Source organism: Arvicola amphibius, chromosome 1, assembly GCF_903992535.2.
Source record: "Arvicola amphibius chromosome 1, mArvAmp1.2, whole genome shotgun sequence".
NCBI lineage: Eukaryota > Metazoa > Chordata > Mammalia > Rodentia > Cricetidae > Arvicola > Arvicola amphibius.
The window spans coordinates 154,509,920-154,537,570 of record NC_052047.1 but is presented as its reverse complement, the minus strand read 5'-3'; the positions used below and the strand labels follow the sequence as shown (position 1 = coordinate 154,537,570).

The window sequence follows — 27,651 nt, the reverse complement described above, 5'->3', positions numbered from 1 at the left end:
TTAAGCAGGAACAAAACAGAGCTATTCAGCACATGTATGTTATTTTTCAAGACAAGGGAGAAGTGACCATGAGGGTGATTTAAAGACCAACTTGGCTCCCTCATTAGTCTCCAAAATGAGGAACAATTTTTAGTTTTCACAAGCCAAAATGACTTCTGACCAAAGATGTTGGGTTGGGTCATCTATGAGACCTCTAGGATTACAAAACCTGCCAAATTAAGACCATGGGAGCAGGGATGTTACCCAAACTGTTCTAGAAGAATGGATCATTGTCCAAATTAAGATACTATGATTTACCATTATATTAGAAATTTTAGACCAATAAATAGAAAGACATCCAGTATACTGAGATAAAACTATATCTCTATAAATATAAAGCTCTCTTTTTTTTTCAATGTTCAGTTTCCTTTAATGACCCCCATTTCCCCTGAAGGGTAGGTGCAGGCAGCTAGGTGACGGCAAGACATGTTCACTTGAAGATCTTGCCTTGATTGACGGCTTTGCCCACATGCTGGAAGGCCCCCTCCCAGGAAAAGTACTCTCGAACCAGGGTCTGGGTCTCCTCGCTACCAGGATCCAGTTTCTGCCATGTATATGACTCGTAGTCCACCTGCCAATCTGGACTTAGCGGAAAGGCAAGCTGTTGGCCTTGGAATACCCAAACGCCGGAAATGGGGCTGCTGTTGTTGGTTCCAAAGAGGATGACACTAGCAAAGGCATTCTTCCTCAGTTTGTCCAATCGCTGGAACATGCCAGTGATGAGGTTGCAACTCATAAAGGTCTGGGTGAGCTCCTCAGGGAAGCGATATTCAGCATACCACAGGGACCAGCCGTCCTTATCAAAGTGCTCCCAAAAATATGGCAGCGCCACGGAGAGGGTGTCCTCGTTGGAGTACTTACGCTTGAACTCATCCAACACAAAGGTACTCTTGGGCAAGTGAGCAAAAGGGTCCTTGGCTTTGGGCTCAGCGGCCAGTGCCTGCTCACACTCATCCATCTCCTCCTCAGGAGCTGGGGCAGCTGCCTTTTTCTCCTCTTTCCGTTCAGCCTGGGGCTTCTGTTTCTCTTCCCGTGAACCCTTCTCTTTCCTTGGAGTATCTTTTTTAGGCTGGCTCTCTGCAAACTTCTTGGCATCAAACTGGGCCATCTTCTCACACAGCTTCACCTCCCCCAAGACTGCCCTGAACTGGGGCTGGTTAATGCAGGTGAGGAACCATCGGTTGGTATTGGGGAAGGCCTGGCGAAAAGAAGGCTCTAAGACCTGCTTGTAGAGCCACAGAAGGATACAGACGACTGTGATATCAGCCAGAGTCACTCGCTCACCCACCAAAAAAGTCCTTGTCTTCGAATGAGTGTCCAGCAGCCCCAGGATTCGCCTCACCTCTTCTTTTGCATTTCAGTGGTCTGTTTGTTATGGTGCATGATGCCCAAGGTGGGGAACACCCAGGTGCTGGCTGGAGGAACGATATCACTGTCAGCAAAGCTCACCCACTGCACCACCTGAGCTGCTGCCTCTGGAGTACTTCCCCGCAGGTCCTCGTTGCTTACATAATAGGTGATGCCATTGCTCTCAAACACACAGAATCCATCATCCCCCTCAAATGCTGGAACCTTGCCAGCAGGAAATTTTCTGAGAAATTCAGGGGTGCGGTTGGTTTGGCCAAAGTGGAAGTGGGGGGGTGCGGAGAGCATGCGGACCTGAGCCCTACTGTACTGAGCAGCAATGAGGGCCTTGAAGGCTCTCCAGTTTTCAGGATATGTGTACAGGGTCCCAGCCACCATGGTGATTCCGCAGAGAAAGGTATAAAGCTCTCTTTATTCTGAGATAATGAGATAAAATATTTAACATGCAGAAAATCCAAAAACACACACATAAATACAAGACACTAGAACTGATAAAGCAATATACTTTTTGAGACTTATTTTCTCTTATGTGTGAGTGTTTTGCCTGCCATGTATGTTTGTGGGCCACATGCATTCCTGGTGCCTACAGAGGTCACAAGAGGGCATCAGATCCTACGGAACTGGGATTACAGATGGATGTGCACCAGCAAGTGAGTGCTAGGGCCTGAACCCAGGTCCCCTGTAAGAGAAACAAGTGTTATTAACTGCTGAGTCTTTTCCCCAGCCCCAAAGCAACATACTTGTTAACTTTAAAGAGAGTGACACAAAAAAAAAAAAAAAACAAACTATTCAGGAATAAAAATGTTAAGTACATGGACCAAATAAGCTTTGATCAGACTTGATATGGTTGTTTTGGCTGTAAATTCAATATTACTGAAGCAACATTATACATTAAATAATATCTTTGAAAAGAAACACACAGAATAAGACTGTATGTTGATACATGCAAATATTGAAGTCAGAGGCTTTGTGCTCCCCCAGAAGAAAAGGCTCAACATTTGTCACTGAAACTCTAAGGATATACTTATCGTTGATGATGAAATTGTCTATCCATCAGTGTGATTAAATATTATCCACACAATTGGGAGATGACATACATCAAAATCTGCCAACTTGTGCAGCAAAAGACTTTACAATACTTAAATTTTGTGAGTGTTGTGTTGCTTTGTTTCTTGTTTAATTTTACAAACTTTTAAAATATTTATTTTTTAATTATTATTACTGCACAGCCACTGAAGGTAAGGTTTGAACACGGGGCCACAATTTACTGATTCCTGACACAGGCTTAAAGTAAAAAGGCAGATTGAGGAATTGTCTCTGTGTGTGTATGTGCGTGTGTGCGTGCGTGCGTGTGTGTGTGTGTGTGTGTGTGTGTGTGTGTGTGTGTGTGTGTGTCCTGAGATGAGAGGCCTGGTCTGGGCTGCAGATACAGGTGATAAAGATGCCTGTGGCCTCTAAAGCAACCAAAGATGAGACCATTCGCTGAAGGCAATGAGGAAATAAGACCTAAGATAAAGGTATGGGAAACTTCCTGTGTGTGTTTATGTTTGTGTGTGCGCATGAAAGTGCACATGTACCTGTGTGCATGTATGTGTGGGAACCAGAGACTGACACTGGGTTTCTTCCTTAATCATTTCCCAGCTTATATTTTGAGACAAGATCTCTCAATGAACCCAAAGTTTCCAGCAAGTTCTAGAGATTCTCCTGTCTCTACCTAGCAGATACTGAGATTACATGTGCCACTGTGTAAAATGCCTGGCTTTTACATAGGTGTCGGGGACCAAACTCGGGTCCTCATGCCTGCACAGCAAATATTCTATGGAGTGTGCCATTTTCCAACTCCAAGAAATTTGTTTGTTTACAGTACTAGGAATTTAATTCAGGGCCTGCACACTCTAGGCAGACACTTTACCACGGAGTTATATTCCCAGCTAAGATAAGATACAAAAGAAAAAGAAAGAAAACTTGAAAAAGGAAAAGGAAATTGCAAAGAAAAGGCCAGAGAGATGGACGAAGGGAAGTGGAAAGACAATTGTACCACAAAAGAAACAAATGGGGCTGTTAGGAACAGTATGCCACTTTTTAGCACAGGGCTGTTAAACAGTAGGTCTCTAGATAGTGCTCACTTAATATAATGACAAGACAATAACTTGTTACCTTAAAAAGCCAAGTACCGATGGAATAGAAACAGAATCAAGAGAATCTCCAACATCCACCCACTGCCTCACACACCTTCCAGATGACTCTTGTGCCCACCGTTCCTGCTCCAGCCTACTTCACGCTCACTACCTCTTGTCAGATTTTTAGTAGTAACTCCTATAACTACTTTTCTATGTGGTCTTTTTTTTCTAAAATGGCTCTCCCCCCCAAACAATATATACTTTATCTTAGAAAAACTTCCAGAATAACATTGCTGGAGTACAGCACAGAGCAATCTGCTCAGAAAAAGAAATTATTCTTTGCCTCCCTCAGAATAAAATCCAAACTCCTATATATTACATTCGATGCCTCACATTGTTTGGTCTTAATAAGCAAGCTCAGCTGTATTAGCTACAATTTAAACATATGAATTTACATTAAAATGGCCTTTTAAAAATTAAATTATCAAAATTTTCACCCACATGACTGACTAAATATGGGCTTAACAGAAACAACACCAATAGATATACCAAAGTGGATAAAGAAAAAAGACCAAAAGGCCTCACCCTTGCACAAAGATCTACAGGCAACTAAGGAATGCTCAGGATGAAAGAAATAGTCTTTCCCAGGGAAAAGCACAACAATTGATTATCTAATACCAATTTGTCATCCCTGAAAACACATATATACAAGTAAATTATACAAACTGAGAAAATCATATTTAGAAATGAAGGAAAAGGAGGCTGCTTATTCGTTTCCCGGCCACCCAGACTCCCTAAATAATCACACAGAAACTATATTATTTAAATTACTGCTTGACCCACTAGCTCTAGTTTCTTATTGGCTAACTTTTACACTTAATTTAACCCATTTCTATTAATCTGTGTATCACCATGAGGCTGTGGCTTACCAGGTAAAGTTGTGGTGTCTGATTCTTACAGGGCTACATGGCTTCTCCTAACTCTGCCTTCTTTTTTTTTCTCATTTTTTATTAAAAATTTCCATGTCCTCCCCTCCTCCTCCTGCTTCCCTCCCCTCCCTTCCACCCATACCCCCACTCCCTCCCTCTCCAAGCCAAAGAGCCATCAGGGTTCCCTTCACTATGTTAAGTCCAAGGTCCTCCCAGCTCCCCCTAAGTCCAGGAAGGTGAGCAACCAAACTGACAAGGCTCACAGTGAGCCCGTCCATGCTGTAGAGTTCATGCTCATTGCCATTGTCCTTGATTTCTCAGTCCTCCTCCACCGTCAGCCACATTCAGAGAGTCCGGTTTGGTCCCCTGTTTCATCAGTCCCATTCCGACTGGACTTGGTGGTCTCCCGTTAGATCTGTCCCACCGTCTCAATGGGTGAATGCACTCCTCACGGTCCTGAGTTCCTTGCTCATGATCTCCCTCCTTTTGCTCCTCATCGGGACCTTGGGAGCTCAGTCCGGTGCTTCTATGTGGGGCTCTGTCATTTTCTCCTTCTTTCTCCCAGCATTGTTTCATTTTCCCCATTTAGCTCTATTCTACCCTATCAGGCCAAGCCAGTTTCCTTATTAACCAATGGCATCCACAGCTTATAGAGGGGAATCCCATATCATAAGAATATGCATGTATATACAAATATGCATGTAATAACAGGTAGTTTTTAAGAAGGTCATAGATTTGAAAGAGAGTAAGGAGGAGTATATATGGGAGAGGATAGGGAAGGGAGAAAATATGTGATTATATTATCTCAAACATTTTTAATTAAATGTGTTTAAAGAGTCAAATTTTGAATTATGAGTATTAAAAAATTATTACGTTTTTTAATAGTCAAGCCTTTCACCAACACCTCATTTTCTAATGCTCCATCCTTTCAACGCTTGAACTTTCCACACTCAGTATTTCTTCTCTTTCATTTTGCCCGTCTTTTACTGCTCTTCCCCCCCATTAAGGCATTTTTCCCAGTGGCCCACTTCCAGTTTTCTGGCTTTCACATATAATACAGGCTAAACATACAAAACAACAGATTTCAAGGTAGAATCTGCCTATCAGACAAAACACACAGCATTTCCAGTTACCTAAAATTTTCATAATTTTATTTTTCTTTACCATTAAGTAATCCTTCATTGAGTAAATTAATCACGTTTTCTTTATCCATTCATCAATTGATGGACATCTTAGTTGGTTCCGTTTCCTAGCTATTGAGAGCTGAACCACAATGAAAATGGATGTGCGAACATTCCAACAGGAGGAATTTCTAAGCACAGTACCGAAAGACCTGTAGAGTTATTCTTGACTAATTACTATGCTGAGATTCTGAGTCAATGGAATGATCTAAAGATAAATAGGATCAATTGTTTGCTTGTTATAAGGTTTTATCAGCTTACTAACCATATGAATTTGTTTCCTCCTCTGAACTTTAGGGAGATTTCATGGAAATTCATGAATTAAAACACAAAAGACATGAAGTACAAGGCTTAGCACATAGTAGAAGCTCAATAAGCACCCATCAGCCCAGCTACACATATAACATAGCAGAGTGGAAAGGTAGCTAATATTGCTGTCTTAGGCCAGATGTTTATGCTGCTGTTGTGTTCTGCTACAACCCAGAGCTTCTTTATTGTGTGCCAGAAGATTCGGAGATTGCCTTTCAGGGGATGGAGGACCTGGCCATAGAGATGACATTTAATAAGCATTGTCTTTGGACCATTTATGAGTTTTACTACATGCAACCCCAGAGAGCAATTAACTACAAAGCTTTTAAGTTTGAGAAATGAATTCTTTTCTTTTTCAGAAAAACCCTCTAGGGCAAAAGTAATAAACAGTCTCCAAGGAGAAAAGAAGCAATTCCTTCCCATGTTCATCCCCAACACCAGTTTCCAAACACTTCCAAAACTGACCCCAAATGTATATATTAGCAGCTTCCAGTGGAGCCTCTTAACTATCTCGAGCTCTCCCATCCTTGACATATCTTTCCCCTCCATCCCCATCCCCACTCTTTCTACGTACCAAGCAGATACTGTGATCCTTGAAAGTCAGCCTCAATTCATTCTGCAAACTCATTAGCATTTTGGATGAAGTCTGGTTAAACTCTTTCAAAAGAAGGACAACTTAAGGCCAGCGTCTGGGAAAGACAGAGCCAGGGAGAGGGTAAGTGTGGTTATCCATGGGTCACTCTGCCTTCATAACTACATTAATCTTACTTACAGAGCACCTAGAGACCTACGACCACAGAGAGCAGCCAGGGTTTGTAGTGTAGCTTTGTTCATTCTACCCCTCATTGTTATCTACCCTTCCTCAGATTCAACGAAAACAGTTTAGAGTTTTCTTTTTGTACTTTTTTTAAGGAAATTTGCTTTATTTCTTAGAGTAGTTTTATGTTGGCAGCAGCTATGATTTGGTGATAGAGAGGTTTCCTACATGGCCTCTGCGTCTTCTTCTAGGACCAACAACACCTCCATGCAGTGTTACAATTAATGGGATTCTGTTGACATGGCAACGCCAGCCAATGTGCAATTTGTTTTTTATCTTTGGCTGTATTGCCATTTATTTCAAGACTTATTGTATAATAAAAATGTGGGAAAACATTTCCTCTATTTTACTTTAATAAAGCAAACACACTTAAAGTCAGACACAGTATGAATTCTACAATCTTGCAGTTCCCTTTACAATATGCATCTTACTAATAATCTGAGTTTCTGCTCAACACTGACATGGCATAGATTAAAGAAGATGTATAACAACAGGCATCCACCACTGCAGGGTAATACAGATGACTTTTTCACTAGAGCATTATTCATGCTCTGCCTCTTCATCCTTTTCTTCCCTAGGGCATTACCAATCACTGATCTTGTTAATGTTTCCATAGCTTTGCCTTTTTCAGAATATGTATTTGGAATTATATACTGTGTAGTCTATGGGTTTCTTTTCACTGGGACAACACAATTTATAGTCCTTTCATATCTTTTAGAGACAATAGTAACTCATCTATATTTTAGAGTTATGCTTTACAAAATATCTGATGTATATTTTTTTGTTTCCAAGTATTCTAATTTATTACTTGTATGCTTGCATAAAATCTGAAAAAATGGAACAAATTGATTGGGTATTTCTAAAAAAAACCTTTATCTTTCACATTGAGCTCTCTCTTATCTAATTAAAAACTGGAACTCAAGATAGTATATAGAAATTAAAGATTTCCAATAAATCCTGCCATGTGTCTCTGAAACCTATGCACTCACTGTATCAGTTGAGTGGGTAAATAATCTCCCTGCCACAGTGCACTATTAAGTGATGTGTGTAGAAGTATTTGACCTAATTCTGTACCAGATCTTAAATGAACCACGTTGTTAGAAGGTGATAAAGGAGAATACTTTTGTTACTGCTTTTCCCTTCAAAACATTTTCTACCTCCTATAATGATCATAGCCGCTTATTTTTCTATTTCTATTTTTCCACATTTGAATAACAGTCTGTCTTTTGAGAGTATCTATAACCTTCATTGTTACATTGAATGCTTCGGTGCTGAGAGAAAAAGGGGAGGGAGGAAGGAGGGGGAAGAGGGAGGGAGGGAGGGGGGAGGGAGGGAGGGAGGGAAGGAGGAAGGGAGGGAAGGAGGGAAGGAATAGGAACTGGTTCAAGAACTGCAGCCAACTTTCTTTTTAAATTGTCTTCTTCTTACAAACTTCCAAAACACATTTAAGCCTTTGCAGTTAAGAAAATAATTTAGAGGAAATACAGAACCAGAGGGTAAAGGCACTTTCCTGCGAGTCTAAAAACCTGAGTTCAATCTCTGGAAACTACAAAATAAAAGGAAATAAGTGATGTTCACAATTTGTCTTTTAACTTCCACACATGCAATGGCACACACATACATGTGTGCTGTGACACATGTTTGCTTACACACACGCACAAAGATAAAACTTAACATGGGGGGAGAGAAATGAAAATTTCTGAAGAAATGTCTAAGCCTTGAATACAGTCCCAATTATTAGTAAATACTCCAAGAAGTAATTTGGACAGCCTGTAATTAAGACAGACTTTATGTAGCAGATTCTCCAAACTGTAACAACCTCTAATCCCCCACACACTCATTCCTTTATTTGGCCAATTATTTGAACTTTACTATCTGAATCCGCATTGCTAGGTTAAAGTCTTGGCTTCTTTTGAACAATCCCCTTGTATTAAATAGGACTACTTCAGCTTCATCAATCACTTTCACACTGGATGAAAAAGAGTTGGAACAGCAAGACTGTTTAGAGACTTGTACAAGACGGTGACAAGACTGTGTAACATAGAAAAAAGGTATTTAGTTATCCCACGGCTCTAGAGGTTCTGAGTCCATAATTAGGCAGCCACATGTGGTGAGGGTGTCATGATACATCACAGCATGAGGGGAAAAAGCAGACAGGTCCAGGTACCTGCGTGGCGGAGTGTGAGGCACAAGGAGTGAATGAAGGGCACAATCAGATCAGTCGATAAGAAAACTCGGAGTGCTGCCAACTCTGCGGTCTGTCTGAGGTTTGTCTGTGTCTCCATGTTTCCCCCCAAAACCAAACACACATGCTAAGTTCAAACCAGTCTATTTTGGTTATAAATCATAGCGTTTTCTCCAGATGTTTTCTGGAACTAATTCAGGAAAGGACTTGACTGCTTGTTTTCTATACACAGCATTCTGTGTTGGGTGCTTGATTTTGCTGTGTTCTTGAAAGTTAACCTTATTTACAAAGGTGAACCTAGTGAGGTCCCTGAGCCTCTCAGGCTCTCCCGCTTCAATTGTGTAAATAAATGGGTATAGTATTCAGTACACCTACATTGCGTGATATTGGTCTTTTTGTTGCTATGACAAAGTATCTAAGATTGTGTAACACAACAAAAAGATATTTAGCTATCTCACAGCCCTAGATGTTATGTTATAATTAGGCAACCACATCTGGTGAGGGCTTCACGCTACATCAGAGCATGGTGGGAGAAAGAACGGTAGAGAGATGTGTGTGGAAGAGAAGAGAACAAAATAAATTGACGTATTTTTATGAGCCCACCTTTGAACCAACTAATCCATTCCCATAAGAACTAATGGGGTCCCACATTGTCCTTATCCATTCTTCAGTCAAGGGGCATTAAAATTGTTTCCAGGTTCTGGCTATGATTAACAATGCTGCTATGAACATTTACACAATGGAGTACTACACAGCAGAAAAAAATAGCAACATCTTGAATTCTGCAGGCAAGTGGATAGAGGTAGAAAACATCATTTTGAGTGAGGTAACCCAGACCTAGAAAGACAGTTATCACACGTACTCACTCATGAGTGGTTTTTAAACATAAAGCAAAGAAAACTAGCCCACAAACCATAATTCCAGAGAACCTAGACAACAATGAGGACCATAAGAGAGACATACATAGATCTAATCTACATGGGAAGTAGAAAAAGACAAGATCTCCTGAGTAAATTGGGAGCATGGGGACCTTGGGAGAGGGTTGAAGGGGAGGGTAGAGGGAGGGAAGGGAGCAGAGAGAAATGTAGAGTTCAATAAAAATCAATTTAAAAAGAGAACTAATGAAGTCCCAGAAGAAAGATACTAATCCTTCACCAAAGTTCCTCTTCTCAATACCAACGCCTCAATGAAAGATACAAAAACTAGGGCATTCTGTGTCATCTTCCACAAAGCCCTAGGACATGGATACAGTGGCTCATCTGGAACACACAGTACTGACTAGCCACTCACTATGTGCTGGCATTTTATACATGTCACCTTATTTGTTTTTAAAGCAAATCCATGAAGTACTTACTGCAACCTAGTTTAAAGATAGAGATGTTACAAGGGCTAGCTCCAGGACAGGCTCTAAAGCTGCAGAGAAACCCTGTCTCGAAAAACCAAAAAAAAAAAAAAAAAAAAAAAAAAAGGAGATGTTAGATAGCTCACCAAAGGGATACACGAGTAAATGTTGCAGACGAGAACTGCTTCCTGGGATTCTGAGTCCACAGCTGAGAATCATTTCCGTTTACTGCTCAAACATTTAAAACAATGATGCAATTGTGCAGAGGGAGCATCTTTATGTGCATTTGTGGGTGTGCATGCTCATATGTGGACAGGTGCACATTCATGTGGAGACCAGAGGACAACCTCCCTTGTCCCTTTCCAGGCACCATCTACCTTGTTTTCTGAGCTACTTGCTCGCAGTTTGCCAAGTAGGCGATGCTGGCTGTCTAATCCTCTGTACTGGCTTTTTAACATGAGTTCTTGAAATCATGCTCAGACCCTAACGCTTGCACGGCAGGCACTTTATTGACTGGGTCATCTCCCTTAGCCCCACGTAATGTCCAGCCCTTCGTGCATGTGTAACCACTTGTCCATGGCATCTGTAATGTCATTATTAACCTAGGTCTGCCTCTTGTCCTTGTGGTCTGTGGGCAACATGACTGTAAGTAACACCTGGAACAGTTCTGTGACCATGTTCATCTTCTTGGGATTCTCAGACCACCCAGAACTCCAAATCTTCCTCTTTCTGACTTTCCTGGCCATCTATCTCGTGACCTTGACCTGGAACCTCGCACTCATTTTTCTGATCAGAGGTGACACCCGTTTGCATACACCCATGTACTTCTTCCTCAGCAACTTATCCTTCATTGACATCTGCTACTCATCCTCGGTAGCTCCCAAGATGCTCTCTGATTTCTTTCTAGAGCATAAGACTATCTCGTTCTGGGGATGTGCGGCTCAGTTCTTCTTCTTTGTTGGTTTGGGCCTAACCGAATGCTTCCTACTGACAGCAATGGCCTATGACAGATATGCTGCTATCTCTAATCCCCTGCTGTACACCACCATCATGCCCCAGGGTCTCTGCCTGCGCATGGTGGCTGGGGCATATTTTGGTGGCTTCATGAGTTCTTTTATTCAGGCCAGTTCCATATTCCAGCTCCACTATTGTGGGCCCAATGTTATCAACCACTTCTTCTGTGACCTCCCACCAATCCTGGCACTTTCTTGCTCCAGCACACTCCTCAGCCAAGTGGTGAATTTTTGCGTTGTGATCGTGGTTGGAGGGACATCGTTCATCCTTCTCCTGGTCTCCTACAGTTACATAGTGTCTGCGGTCTTGAAGATCCACTCTGTGGAAGGCCGATGGAAAGCCTTCAACACATGCGCCTCACACCTCATGGCTGTGACCATGCTGTTTGGGACAGCACTTTTCATGTATCTGCGGCCCAGCTCCAGCTATTCATTAAGCAGAGACAAGGTAGTGTCTGTCTTCTACTCTCTGGTGATCCCCATGCTGAACCCTCTCATCTACAGTATGAGGAACAAAGAGATCAAAGATGCCCTGTGGAAGGTGATAGAGAAAAAGAAAGTGCTTTCTAGCTTGTGAGTGGAAGCAGACTCCTCCGCTCTGCTGGAGGTGCACACAACCCATGACACCACCTCCCACCACCCCTCTCCCTTAGGCAAAGGAGCTGTTCCATGGTCATGACTGAAAATGAACTATAAAAATTATGCCTGAGAAAGTACAGGAGAGACAACTGGAATTGGGCAGCGTTTGGGGGGCTCTGTGGAACCCTAGTGCAGGGGAAAACTCCCTGGAATCCACAAGGGTAACCATAGCAATGACTACTAATGGGGATATGAAGCCTGGACCAGACATTTTTTGTAACCAGGCAAGGCTTCCTGTGGTGGGACTGGAACACAAACTCAGCCACAAAACCTTTGACATACAATCTGTCCTGCCTGCAAGATGTGCTGGGGCAGTGGTGGTGTAGAATTTGAAGGAGTGGCCAATCAATGGCTGTTCTAACAAGAGGCCCATAGCACAAGAGGAAGCTCATGCCCAGCACTGCCTGAATGACCAGGAAACAGAGGCTGGATAAGAAAAGAATCAATGAAATGATCCCTAATGATAGTCTGCTATACTCGCAGACCAGAGCCTAGCCCAGTCATCATCAGAGAAACTTCATCCAGCAACTGACGGGAGCAGAGGCAGAGGCCCACAGCCAAACATTAGAAGGAGTTCAGGGAACCCAGCAGAAGAGGGGGAGGAAGAACTGTAGGAGCAAGAGGGGTCACAAAAGAACACACTCCACAGAATCAACTAAGCAGGGATCTTTGGGGCTCACAGAAACTGAAGCAGCAATCATGGAGCCAGCGTTGGTCTGCAGTAGGTCTTCTAAATATGTGTTATGCTTGTTTAGTTTGGTGCGCTTATAAGACTCCTAACAGTGGGGGCAAGAGGGATATCTGACTCTTTTTCCTGCTCCTGTGACCCTTTTCCTCCTACTGGGTTGACTCATCCAGCCTTGATATGAGAGTTTGTGCCTAGTTTTGCTGTATGTACTTATGCCATGTTCGGCTGATATCCCTAGGAGGGCTGCTCTTTCCTAAAGAGAAACAGAAGAGAAAGAAGTAGATCTTATGGAGAAGGGATGTTGGAAGGAGTGGAGAGAGGGGAAACTTGTGGTCAGGATGTATTATATGAGAGAAGAATAATAAAGAAAAAGAAAATAAAAATAAGGCCCTTCCCATCAGATGTTTTTCATGCTCACTCGCCTATTGAGTTCACCGATCAAAACAAAGGTGAAAGAAATTTCTTATTAAAAACAACTTTTGGGGCTGGAGAGATGGCTCAGAGGTTAAGAGCATTGCCTGCTCTTTCAAAGGTCCTGAGTTCAATTCCCAGCAACCACATGGTGGCTCACAACCATTTGTAATGGGGTCTGGTGCCCTCCTCTGGCCTGCAGGCATACACACAGACAGAATATTGTATACATAATAAATAAATAAATATTTTTAAAAACCAACTTTTATCTGGGCATGGTAGCCCACTTGTTTTATCCCTATACTCAGGAGGCAAAAACAGGCAGATCTCTGTAAGCAGATGCTAGTCTGGTCTTCATAAAGAGTTCCAAGTTAGTCAGGGTTATATAGTGAGATGCTATATCAAAAAATTATAATAATGTATTTTTATAATAATTGTGACAACTATTATAACGCAAAGGTTATTTAATCCAGTGTGGGCTACAATGCTTTAGTTATATCACATTACGTGTAGGCTACAAAATGAAGAAAAAGATCTCATCAGGAACCCCAGTCTGCTCAGAAATAAGGGCAGAACTCTGATACAGGTGCAGAGCTTCTGACAGTTGCTTCTACCAGATGGTAGGATTTGAAGAGATCTGATACACATAAGTTAGATAAATTATAAGGGGAAAATCTACTCCATTAAACAGGATCTTCTCATTGGATTCCCCTTATGACTGCTGAGCCATTCTCTAAGCAAATTCTAAAGGGCATTGCCATTTAATACAGCTTCTCACTGTCTCAGCTATACAAGAACCTAGTGAACCTGAGTCCGATGGTCCAGTGATATTGCAGTTGCTCGTCTCTCTCCATGTCTGTCATCTGTTGAGTCAATGTTGCCTAGATTTTAACCATGTTATTCCTTCAGCAGTCTGATGCTGAGAACAAGCTCCACCTGATCCTTTAAAGGAAATAAATAATATGACCAAATCGTGACATCTGTCATATAAAACTGTTTCAAATATCTGTACATGGGTGTGAAGGACTTTGCACAAAGTCCATTGCTGATCCAGCTCAGAGAAGTGGCCTATAGGGATTGTTATGACTTCCCTGAATATGTTTCCATAACATCATCATTGTCTTCTCGCTGTGGTGGGGGGAGGGCAGAGAGACAGAGGGAGAAAGCACACACATACGTGTTGCTTAGTAACTTCTTAATAACTCCCACTGCATCTGCAAGCACAAGCCTTCCCCCTTTGAAAATTACACTTACTACAAATATCTGACACACATCCCTATGATGACTATTACATTAGACTTCTAATTTGGTGTTTAGGGGAACACTGCAGCTTGTGCATTTGTTTGAGTGAAGAAGGGCAGAGTCTTGACAATGGAGAAACTTTCAGGCTCATCTTTCTAACACAAAGGTAGGTGAGAGCACCCTAAATATTTGATAAAACTTGCAATTTATGTACTGTACAGCCTTTAGGCTCTGAAAAGTAATTTAAATATATCTCATTTTGAACTAAAAGTTTAAAACTCTTAACTAGGTGTTATAGCACACATCTATGATTCCAGCATGTAGTAGGACAGCCTTGTCTACATAGAGAGTTTCATACCAGCTAGAGCTACATAGTGAGACCCTGTCTTAAAAACTAGGATATACATAAGGAAAATATAAGATCTCTAACATAAAACATTGTACTTCTGAAGACACATTTAAATTGAAAGGTGGTTTTTTTTTATGTCAAACTCATTGTATGAGCATCTACTGAGTATCTGTAATGTAGAGGATTCTTAACCGCCTTGTCCTTTTCTGAAAGGAAGATTAAAAGATAGCTTCAAGCAGGAAGAGGAGCTTGAGTCATAGCTATGTCAGCATTGTGGTGACAATGGTGACCTACATTTGTATAAGTCATGGTGTAAACTCACAGGCAGACAGCTCACTGACTCTCAGAGTAACACAGAGAAATGGAAGATGTAGTATAAGGTCTAAAATAGAGTAAAAAGGAGAACAGACACTTGTTGGGGACCTACTACACATTACACACTCACACCCATTTGCTCAGAAGGCTGTTCCAACAGAATTATTGAGTAACTGATGTATCCTAGGAAGATGCCACCGTTTCAATAGATATGAAAGAAAGTCTTGATTTCAGGAGCTTTGCATTTTAAAGGAAAAGCAGTAATAGATATGGAAGATTTTGGACTGCCATAAGCAAAACCCATTGTGAAGAAAACCCCAGGTTTCTTATTCCGTGGCATAATATTTCAAACTTCGTAAGGGCTAAGTTGCTCAAGGTTAGAGTCGAAATGTAAACTACTTGAACCTGGCTGCAATAATTGTGTTCTTTGGGCCAGAAGCCTCTAAGATTGATCATGCAGCCCTGAGAAGATTATATAGAATGGTCATCACCTGACCCTGACCTGTTCTTGAGCCTGCCTCTAGGACTTTCTAAAGTGATTGACCACATGCGCAGACGGACGCAAGTACTTCAAAGGGAGGCAACCTGCCAATAGCTTTGCAGGAAGTTCCAAGGAAACAGGATAGACAGATCCCAGGTTCTTCACGAAGGCAATGCTTCACAGAGCTTTGAGAAATGAAAAGAAAACCTAAAGCTGACCACCCTCACCAAGCCTTTCTTCAGTAATTTGTATTTCTTACAATAATTTTACAGAAAAGAAAGGGAAAATATACAGCGTTCAAATCATCAGAGAAAATATTTCACTTCAAATGGTAAACATGTGTTACTTATTTTAAAATCACAAGCTATTTTAATTTTTTAACTAGATTTTTTTAATGGGACATAAGACAACGTACATTTTAAACTAAAGTTGCCAGAATCAGGTGTAGTGGTACACCATTAAAATCTCACAAGTTTAATAACAGCCAGAGCTACTTACTGTGATCATATCTCCAAATAAAAATAATAATAAATTAGCCACTGAATTAGTTAATTAATTTAGAAAAAGTGCCTAAATAAAACTTCTCAGAGATAATGGTCACAACTATTGAGCTCTACATCCTTTCAGACTTCTTGGCTTGTAGGTTTTTTTGTACCAAAATTACATCAGCTAATATATTGAGTGTTTAATCCATCACTACAAGGGAATCTTGCCACAATTCTATACTGTCAGTCTGAAAGCTGACAAATTCTAACTGTACATTATATAGCACTTACAGAGCCAACTTTTTACACTAAGCATTAACTTAAATTCTTATTTCTTCTATTTGCACTGCTGTGTGAAATGTCTTCTTTGTCCTTATGCGCTAGGTATTTGGTTCATTCGTCCTTTAGCCTAATTCCTAAAGCAGAATTTCATACTAATAATGTTTGCACACTTTAAGTTTTAATACATATTTCCAAATGCCATTTCTCCAAATTTTGTCCCTGGTATTCAACATATTTGAAGGTATGTTCCCCAAGTTTATATCTAAATAACAAGCCTTTTCAACATTGGCCAATATTCTAAAATATTGAAAAATGGTGTCTGGTTACAATTTTAATTTACATTTCTTTCCTTAACAGTATGATTAACCATCTTTTCATATGTAGGCTAACGGTGCTTTTCTGTGATTCATTGATAAAGTATCTGTCTTGTCCTCCTGATTTATAAGGGTTCTTTATAAAGATATTAAGAATATCTAATTAATATTAAAGATATTAAGATATTAAGAATAGTCTAGGCATGGTGGTGCACATCTTTAATCCTAGCACTTGGGAGGCAGAAGAAAGCAGATCTCTAGGAGTTTGAGGCCATGTTGTTTACATAGTGGGTTTCAGGCCAGTCAGAGATACATAAGGGAGACCTTGTCTCAAAAACAACAAAGATTAATAGTTTGGTTTTGGAAAGGGTTACAGACAGTTTCTCATTTTTAATTTCTATTTAATTGTTAATAATTATAACGATTTTTGAAACCATAGATGTTATATTCTGTCACTTAATGAAACCTAATTGTCTTTGATGCAATTTTCATCTATTTAAATTTTATATAATTTTATGTATTTATTTGTTTTTGTTTATTTATTTTTACATATATTAGTGTTTTGTCTGCATGTATGTTTTTGGACCACTTGTGTTCTTGGTGCCCCTGGTGCCAGTGGAGACCAGAAGGAGACATCAAATGCCCTGACAGTCGAATCACAAATTGTTGGGAGCCATCATGTCCTTACTGGGAATCAAGCCCAGGTCCTCTGGAAAAGCAGCCAGATGCTTTTAACCACTGAGTCATCTCACTAACTCCTCCAAAAACCATTTTTAAAACCTTCACTTTGATTTTATTCTAATGCTTTCACTGCTTGAACATTTAACATCTATGGCTTTCTTCTGTGAGAAATACGGAAGTATTGCACTCTATCCATATGTAAAAAGAAGTCAAGAATTCAATCACATTTAGAAGTAGGCTCACTCAAAACTAGACAATATACCATGTGACTTTGTAAGCCAATCTTTGGGAGTTTGTCTTAAAGAAACTATAGACGCATGTAAAGAAAATCATTTACCAATTGCTCTGTCTCATTATTTGAAAATACTAATTAGAACCCACTAGACAGTTTAAGAGGACCATGATGTTTATGTGGCCCCCTCTCTCCTATACTTTCAGAAAGCCTGGCTGGCAGTGCCATCCATCACTGGCTTTCCAATCTCCCTTTCTCAGCTCCAATCTCCCAAACCTAGCTTCTCACCTAGCTAATGCCTTGTTCCTCTCAACCCTGCTTCACAAATGTGACCCCTACTCTGCCTGACTTACACTGTACCAATACAAATCTCTATCCTAGTAAACTATATTTTTGCCATCAATCTACAGAAGACCTGGCAGATTTTATAGCAACAGTAACAAGATGCAATAAAATAAAATGTAAAAAAGAAACTACAGCATGGCCACACGTTTTTTTTTAAATAGGGTAAATAATGAAACCCCACATACGTTTTGAAAAGTAAAGCACAGATATGTGTTTAGTAACAAAGTCCTGGTTTTTCTAAGGTGGGTATGACTAAAGTCTCCCTGGAGCTTCACAGACTCTGCCTTCAGTTGTGTCATGAGGTGGATTTCCTTCCTTGTAGACACCGTTGATAAGAGACAAAGGGTTATATCACCTGCATGGCTTACGTGAGAATTAAAGAAACAAATAACTTCAAAATATTAGTTACAAGGAGGACCTTACTGAGTGCTGACACGTTGAAGTAAGATTCCAATGGAGTTGTATACCTTAAACATTTGCCAATGAAAGTTTGTAGAACTGCTTTAACTAAAAACATATAACTTAAAAGCAAAAATAGCAATTTGTTTTTCTGTAGAAATAATTTTTTATGATAGGAACATCAGGAATCTAAGATGCCCACAAGATTTTTGAGTTTTATGTGTATCCTAATTTCTCAAATAAAGACGTTTAAGTTGACCCAATTTTGAGGTAATTTTAAAGAAAAACATGATTGTTTATGAAATCCTCTAGTACACTTTTATTCTGAGGGAAAATGTTTTTCTTTTTCCTTTTTATTCTCATCTTTATTATGCTATCTTCTTCACACTTGATTCCACTGCTTCAAATGCCAACTGACTACCTCTACTCCTGAAGTAAAATTTGGTCATGTTGCTGTCTGAATTATCTTAAAATTTTCTGAGATACAATTTGCTTAGGAAATGTAGATATCCTTATTGAAACTGATACTATTCTCTAATGGCTCATTTATGTTTTGGGGGAAAAAAGCTATTTTTCTACTATATAGAAATAGTATAAAGTCTTCGGAATACACATCAAAGACTCTGGCTAAAGTTCTCTTTTCGTAATCCGTAGTCTGATTCTGACCAAGCAAACAACTTTCTCTTTCACTCCTGTAGTGAGGAGTGCAGGGCTGAGCCACCTCTAATATTGTGTCAGAGCTCTAATGGTCAGTTCTTCTGTCCATTAAATGTTCTGTTCATTAAACAGCCCTGAACAGCCACTACTGCCCCTTAGCCTCCCAGGGGCCCTGTGGTTCCTTGGCAAGATCCAGGTTTCCAGTTTGCTAAAGAGCAGCACTTATGAGGACCTGATTCTTCCTTCCTGGAGGCTGGGAGATGAGAATTCAATAGCAGGCTACTTAAAATTAGTGTAAGCTTTATCTACCCATCAGGATGCTGATAAGCTAAAGTAATTCCCAGATAGTGATCTGGCAGGGTGGTATAGTCTCAGATTTTCTGGATATGATTAAGGAGAGGAGGACCAGTGGACCCTGATTAAACATACCAAGATAGACTTTAGACAAAACTATTGCAATGAGAAAGAAAGTTTGACCTCAACTCCAGATACAACAAGGATGGATGGCATTTTCAGCAATGAGCCAAGGAGAGCGAGATTAGTGGAAAGTAGAGAAAATACTGAAAGGGAATGTGGGGAGCAGGGTGAGTTTCAGAAAAGTGGATAAAAGGAATTTTTGCTACAGACAGGCCAAGCACTCAGGTGCAAGGATTTTAATATTAGAGAAGAGGAGTGAAGAATTTGATCAGGGTAGGTGAATCTCATTAAACAGAATTAGCAGATTGTTTGTTGATACTGGGTTTGGGAAGAAAGGATAGGGAAGAGGGCTCAAAGGAGCCTAACCAAAATCTGGTCAAGGACAATTATCGTGAAGATGTAAGCAAGGCACGCACTGATCTAAACTTCAAAGAAAATCATAATCACCCTGAAGCTCCCACAAACTTTAAGGCAAAAATCAAGATGAAATTGCAGGGTTTTGAAAGCCCTCAGCGAAATGTGCAAAAGGCCTCCGTGTGAAGAAGTTATCCTCGCAAGGCAGAGGAAACATCATCATAGATAAATGACCACAGCACATGAACTTCTCCCTACCCAGAATGCCAATTCTCCCTGCAAACCAAGGACCATCAGGACAAGGAATTCCTAGGCCGAAACTTGAAGACTCTGGTCTAGTTTTCCTACATAGTCATGATCGTCTGAGTACCTTTAAAAGCCTAGTAACAAAAACAATGTGTAATAAATGACATTTTGACCTCTTGTTACCAAACTCCAAACCCTACCATATCTTCTCCCTAGGTAGATGTAACAGGAACTTATCCTAGCCATGGGTCAGATGAACCACACCAATGTGAAGGAATTCGTCTTCCTGGCACTTACTCGCTTCCGAGAACTGGAGTTCTTTTTGTTCGTGGTCTTCTTTCTTGTGTATGTAATAACTGTGCTGGGAAACACCCTTATTGTGGCTACTGTCACCTCTGAGTCCCGTCTCCACACTCCTATGTACTTCCTCTTGAGGAATAAATCCATTCTAGATATTATTTTTTCATCTATCACAGTCCCTAAGTTCCTGGTGTGTCTTTTATCAGAAAGGAAAACCATCTCCTATAATGGTTGTTTGACACAGATCTTTTTCTTCCACTTTGCTGGTGGGGCAGATATTTTCTTCCTTTCTGTGATGGCCTATGACAGATACCTGGCAATTGCTAAACCCCTGCACTATGTAACCATTATGAGAAGAGAGGTATGGATGGCCTTGGTGGTGGCCTCCTGGATGGGTGGTGGCTTGCATTCAATCGTCCAGATAATTCTAATGCTTCCACTCCCTTTCTGCGGCCCCAACACCCTGGATGCCTTTTACTGTGATGTGCCCCAGGTGGTGAAACTGGCCTGCACTGAAACTTTTGCTCTTGAACTTCTCATGATCTCCAACAATGGGCTGGTGACACTGCTTTGGTTCCTCCTGCTCCTGGGCTCCTACACCATCATTCTGGTTATGCTCAGGTCCCATTCTGGGGAGGGACGAAACAAGGCTCTCTCCACCTGCACCTCCCACATCATGGTGGTGACCCTGCATTTCGTGCCCTGTGTGTACATCTATTGCCGGCCCTTCACTACCCTGCCCATGGACACGGCCATATCTATCAATAACACTGTCATCACCCCCATGCTAAACCCCATGATCTACACTCTCAGGAACCAAGAGATGAAGTCAGCCATGAAGAGACTACGGAGGAGACTGGGCCCTTCTGAGAACAATAAGCTGGGGTGAGCCATCTGGTGAAGTCCAGAAGCCTAAAGCTAATTCAGTTCTCTGCATCTGCTAGTCTAAGAATAAGAGAAAGCTGGTTCTATATAGCTTCTGTGATATAGATGTCACCATATGCCTTCTATGATATAAACATGCAAATCCATAAGAGGGGATATGAAAATAAAATGAAGAGATGAGACCACACAATGTACACTATCTGACTTATGCACAGGGGAGAAGTCCAGGAGAAATAAAATCCCTTAAGGGTTACTATTCTGTCATCTGTTGCTCTCATGCCAACCGTTCCCTCACTTCACCCCGTCTGATGCAGAATAGCACTACTGTCCACAAAGTGATCAGAGAATGAAGTATGGCTAATGGTGTGAGCATGGTGGTTATGAAAGTCAGCATTACTGCAAATGTGAATTCAGTGTTCCCTGTTAGCTATCCTTACATTCCCAAATATACATGTACACATTGGTCAATTATTTAAAATGATGTCACATAGTGAATTCAGTATTATAAATGTATTTCATCAATTAGTGAAAAGAGAAGGAATTATTTAAATTAGGTTGAATCTGGGGTGTGTGTGTGTGTGTGTGTGTGTGTGTGTGTGTGTGTGTGTGTGTGTGGTGTGTAAAAATCTATGTTTAAAGCCTGGCAATTGTGGCTCACGCCTTTGATACCACCAGCACTTGTGAGGCAGAGGCAGGTAAAACTGTGAGTTCAAGACCAGTCTGGTCTACAATCTACAGAGTGACTTCCAGAACAGCCAGGACTATAGAGAAACCCTGTCTTTAAAAAAAAAATGTCTAATCTAGCTACTTCCTATTCTTCATTACATTCAACTGATTTGTCCACTGAAATTAATCTTGAAGTTACATATGCAGCTTGTAGACAAACACTTAGCAAATCCATGATACTTATTTCATCCCAACCTCAACTTCCCTTTTCTCTCTATCTGTTGTTTTTTTTTCTAAAAACTCTGTGAGTGTGAGCGTGTGTGTGTGTGTGTGTGTGTGTGTGTGTCTGTCAGAGGACAACCCATGGGGTCATTCCCAGGAACCATCCACCTTATTTGCTGAGATATATTGATGTTTTTCTCACTAGGTGGGAGCGCACCTACTCTGCTAGGCTGGTGGATCAGTGAGCCACAGGGATCATCATCTCCCCAGCACTGGAATTACAAGTCTGCACCCCCATCTAATCTGGCTTTTTCACATGAATTCTAAAGAACAAACTTAAGTCCTCATGCTTAGGAGGCAAGTGTCCTCCTGACTAAGGCATCTCCCCATTCACTTCTAGAATTTCTTTTTTCGATACAAGAGATTTATATTAGCTTAAAATAAATTACCCCCTTTCTATATGTGGAGTTATTTTGCTTTGCAAACACATTGCTATTAAGGACCTACCTTTGGTTAATCATCATTTTGATTATGTTGTTCTTTTTAATTTTAATTTTTTATTACTTTTACATAACAACAACAATTCCCCCTCCTTCCTCCCATTCCTCCCACCTTCCCCAAGTCCATCCTCCATCCATTCCTTTGAAGGGCTAAGGCCCCATGGGGAGCCAACAAGGCCTGGCACATTAAGTTGAGGCAGGGCCAAACTCTTCCCTGCATCAAGGCTGAGCGAGGCATCCCACAGCTGGGGAGCCTACATGGGACCAAACTACAACCTGTACATGTGGGAAACAATTGTGTAACTTGGTCTATTTGAAGGACCTCTGTGTGACCTTCTGGTATATGAGGTGGCTTTTTAGAATCCTTCTAAGAACTTTCAAAAATGAAATAAAACTGTACCTTTTGTCTAAATATTAATAGACTATCCATGACAGTTCATCACAATTAAAAACAAAACGAAACAAAAAACGACCTAAGAAATATCTTCCACCATTAAGGCCTATTTTAATAACACTATCGAATAGAAAGAAACATGTTGGTATACCCTCATTTACAAATTACTATTGGCTATGTGTTAGAATTCATCCCTAACCCACAGGAAGGATTTCAACTGTGGATATATAAAGACAACTTTTCTCCCTCTGAGCTTGCCTCACATTCCACCCTTCTGTCTCCTGACAGCCATTCAAAATCCAGTTTAAAAAAGATAAGAAAACTCAGGAAATTCAAGCATATTGAACTATTTTTCTTACAAGGTACCAAACTGTTACAATGAGTAAGATTCAGTCAGAAAGGTTCTAGTAGATAATGCCCATGTGTGTTCCTCCCTGACTCCCAGAAGATGAAGCTACTTGCACCCGAGAGTTTTGATCATAGGGCAGTACTTCTTAGTCTTTCCTTTTATTTATTCTTTCCACTTTTTACATATACATACATATTGTGTGTACATCAAAGTACTGTGTATACATATATGGTAAATTCATTTATATATATATGTATATATATATACAGTGCTAATAATATTACACACATTATCCTTCCTCCCCTCCCACTCTGACAAACTCCTTCTTCTCAAGAATGTCTTCTATTTTCACGTCTCTTCTTTGTGACCTACTGAGTTTAATTATGGTTGCTTATATGAGTATAGGTGGGACATGTTTGTTTGAGCAAGACAAACTTACTAGTAGTCACAACACTGAGAATATGACCTCTCTGATGTGGGATTTCCTTCTGGATACTGTAAATATGTTTTATTACCATTGGTTAACAAAGAAGCTGCTTTGACCTACAACAGGGCAGAACAGAGCTTGGCAGGAAAACTAAACTGAAAGAAAGGGAAAAAAAGGCCAACTCAGGCAGTCACCATGTAGCTGCAGAAGGAGAAAGATGCCAGAATCTTACTGTTAGGTCACAGCCTTGTGGTGACATATAGATTAATTTAAGATATAAGAGCTAGCTAGGAATATACCTAAGCCATTGGCCAAACAATGTTACAATTATAGTTTTATGTGATTATTCAGGTCTGGGAAGCCAGGAAACTAAAGTGCAGTCTCCACTTACACTTCCCAAAACCCCAGCAACAATATTCCAAGATAAGACAGTCACAGGCCCTGTCTTGAACAGGTCTTATGCAGATAATCACAAAACTGTGGGTTCATGGGTATACCAGCCAAGTCGTGTCCAGAAAATAGCATTTCACAGCACTCTTTCCCCATCCTCCAGCCCTCAAACTCTGTCACCTTTTCTTTGGGGTTCCCTGAGCCTTGAAGTGAGCATTATTGAAATCTTGTTTAAGACTGAGGACTCAACGATATTCTTGACTTTTCTTAAAGTCTTATCCATTAATGAACTTCATTACATATTTTTCTTGATGGCCCCTCAAAGAAATATCTTACCAAAGATTTATTATATATATTTCATATACCAATATTCATTGAAGAACCACACATTACTGAAACAACTAGGATGGTTTTGCTTCCCTTAAAATCAGTTGTCCTTTTGTCCTCATGAGGAATGAGTGGTCCTACAACGTTAGATGTTCCATATACCAAAAAATCAGAGAACAAGAGAATGCATAGCTTTGTGTATTCTACAGTTTTTGAAGACTTTGAAAGATAGCTGCCCTGATTAACTTTAGCTGTCTACTTGATACAAGCTATATCCTATTTTATTATGGGAGAGAATCTCGATTGAGATTCTAAAACAAATTGGCCTGTGTACATGTCTATTGGAGATGGTCTTGATTGTTAACTGATGTAGGAGAGTCCAGCCCATTGTGAGCAACACCATTTCCTAGGCAGGTTGTCCTGAACTCTATAAGAAATTTATCTGAAGATAAGCCTGGCAACCAGCAAACAACATATTCCATGGCCACTGCTACACTTCTCTGGCTGTGAAATACATTCCTTTATTGGAGATATTGCTGTATGAAATAACAAGTAGGCCTGCTATCAAGGTTCTACCTTAACCTCCCTCAATAATGGGCAGTGACCTGGAGTCATTAGCAGAGTAAACCCTTTCTTCCACTAATTTGCTTTTGGTTGGGGTGTTTTATAACAGCGACAAAAATTAAACTAGGACAGCCATATGGAATCTTACCACTTCATAAGCCAATTAAAAATATGTTAGTTTAAAAAAAGGAGACGAGAAATACCATTCATGGCTAGATAATGATGCTTCTGGGAGCTAAGTTATATTTTAAAAATCCAATACCAGGTGATATACCTCCTTAGAAGCTGTTTCTCAGGGAACAGCCACCACCACGCCCAAAAATTTAGTACAGATTTCTTACTATTCTATATGGTCTACCAGCAGAAAATGATAATATTTTATTTCTAAAGACACCACAAACCTTTGTTGCAAAGTATAGAGAACCCTGTCTTTCCCTTCTTAACTACTGGATAGTGATGGATTCTGGGAGGAGTATTTATTGTCTTCAGCTGCATACCCAACAGTGAGCCCACCAGTTTCCAGTGGATAATTCCATACTCATGGCCACACAGATAGCTCTGGTTAAACTCAGTGAGTCACAAAACAAAACAAAAACATGCAGTTATGGTAGAAAGGGACTAGTAGAAAGGAAGGGCAGTTGACAAGGGTGGAAAGGAACAAAAGAGTGGGTGTGAGAATAATCACAATTCATTATGCACAGGCACAAAATTATCAAAGAAGAAACTTAATAATAAATAATTTGAAGAGCAAAACTGTGGACACTTTAGCTTGCATACACATACGTGATTTGCAAGTAATTACTTAGAAACTTGCTAATAGCTCCCACTGGGCCCATGGTACTCAGAACAATGTCCATTCTATTTCAATGCTTACATCCAAATTCCCTTTGCTAATTTTCATAAGTTTGGGGTTCATAAAACAGTGCCCATGGCAAGGACAATTTGGGATAGGAAGAAAGTCACAACAATGTGACTCCCAAGTTCTGCCCTTCCAAAGTGAAGGCTAAAAATAGATGACACCAAAGCAGGCCAAAGCTAATCCTCATAATACCTTCACCTGCAAACACAATGTTTGCCTCCGTCATCTGCACTGAGGCCTAGCAACCCAGACCTTAACAGATATGCACTCAGGCTGGACACTGAAGAATTTAGGTAAGGACTGAACTGTTGGAGCATAGAATGCTATAGGCTGTACAGAATAAGGACCGTGAACAAAATGTGGCTAAGATGCTGCAGAAATAGTTGGAGGTTTAGCAGCTGTAAATAGAAAAATGGTGTTAAGTATTTTAAAAAGGTCTTCAGGAAAAGAAGCTGTTGGGAACAGTGAGACCCCAGATCCTGAATTTCTTGTAATCCCCTGATCTGAGTGCCTACAGCTGCTCTGAGCACAAGACCTTCAGGAGTTCCTGATGGCAGGAGAGTGGTTTCTGGTGGGTTTGGTTGGGCATGGCTATATCTATATAATCTGTCCCTGAACACAATAAAGGGGGCATTCTTGGGGAATTTAAGGATGACCCGTGTCTCTGTCTCGCTGTCTGTCTGTGTTTGTGTATTTTAACCTCCTGCCCCTTGCCCGAATCTCGCGAACTGGGTGCCAGCGCACCCAAGGCAGACACAGGGGTGAGGGGCGGGGCAAGAAGCAACAGACATTGATTCAGCACAGCCACACACACACACACACACACACACACACACACACACACAAAGGTTTTACTAGAAAATCCTTAAATGCAAATAAAGAGAGAGAGAGAGATAGAGAGAGAGAGAGAGAGAGAGAAAAAAGAAAGAAAGAAAGAAAGAAAGAAAGAAAGAAAGAAAGAAAGAAAGAAAGAAAGAAAGAAAGAAAGGTTTCATTCCAGTTTAGGCTTAGGATGATCCTTGAGGATCATGAAATCTTTCACTACAAAATAATTGCCTCCTTTTAGAACCCTGCATTCTCTTTTGAAATGGTGTCCATTTCAGAGGCAGATTCATATGCAAACTTTTCCCATGGTTTACTGGGTCTCCTTGACCTGAACCATAAACAGCAATATTCCCAAGCACATAGATCTAGCACCCAAGCTTCTTTTTCCACTTGATCATTTCCCACAAGTTCGTTCAAACAAAAAGAACAAATGGCTCAAACAGAAGTTTTATACTGAGGTATTTTACATTTTGTGAATGTAAAATTCTTTGAATGAACCCCTTCTTGGTAGGCAAGGAAGATGATGCTTTCAGAAGAAAGGAAAGAGCCAAGTTAATTGAGAGCCTATTATGTTCTGAGAACTTTACAAACATCACTACATTTATTCTTTACAGAGCTTCAGGAAGTAAGTGTTATGCTTTCCCAGCTTACAAAGAAAACAGGAGGAACCTAAAACATTCGTTCCAGGTAAGAGCAGGAAGGAGAAAGAGACAGAATTCTAAGCCAGTGATGTCCTGTTCTTAAACCCTTTACTATTTCCTATAGTTAATACAACCAAGAAGCCAAGTATGACATAATTAAAAAAAATACATGTAATTTGCATCAGTGGAAAACATCTCTAGCTTGCATATTTAAGGTCAAGGCAGAAAGATGAGCAAAATAGGCTCTTAGGGTCTGGGCCTTCAGATCAGTGGTAGACTTATTGCCTTGAATGCTTGAGGACTGAGATTCAATGACTGGAGAGACAAGAGAGGTGACTCAAATTATTTATCTAGATTATTTTTCAAAGTCATTGTTTTCCAAAGCTTGCCTAATCTTGCTTCCCCGCTGGACACTGAACTTTATATCTGTATGAAGGTTCCAGGTAAGTAAGTCAAATTCAGATG

At 40.5% G+C, this 27,651-nt stretch overlaps 2 protein-coding genes and 1 pseudogene across 2 annotated transcripts; 2 read left to right on the top strand and 1 right to left on the bottom strand.

The window, feature by feature from the left end:
* Positions 1-429: 429 nt before the first annotated feature.
* On the bottom strand, positions 430-1,782 carry LOC119825917 (annotated as a pseudogene).
* Positions 1,783-10,926: 9,144 nt separating this feature from the next.
* LOC119804480 (olfactory receptor 5A1) lies at positions 10,927-11,877 on the top strand. Its single transcript, XM_038315888.1, has one exon. It carries the CDS (start codon positions 10,927-10,929, stop codon positions 11,875-11,877), a length of 951 nt encoding a protein of 316 aa, XP_038171816.1.
* Positions 11,878-20,081: 8,204 nt separating this feature from the next.
* LOC119825271 (olfactory receptor 4D6) lies at positions 20,082-21,026 on the top strand. The gene has a single exon (XM_038346045.1). The coding sequence runs from the start codon at positions 20,082-20,084 to the stop codon at positions 21,024-21,026; it is 945 nt and encodes a 314-aa protein (XP_038201973.1).
* The last annotated feature ends 6,625 nt before the right edge of the window (positions 21,027-27,651 follow it).

Coding starts and splice junctions, on each gene's coding strand:
- LOC119825271 (XM_038346045.1), top strand. CDS start 20,082: ATGGGTCAGATGAACCACACCAATGTGAAGGAATTCGTCTTCCTGGCA.
- LOC119804480 (XM_038315888.1), top strand. CDS start 10,927: ATGACTGTAAGTAACACCTGGAACAGTTCTGTGACCATGTTCATCTTC.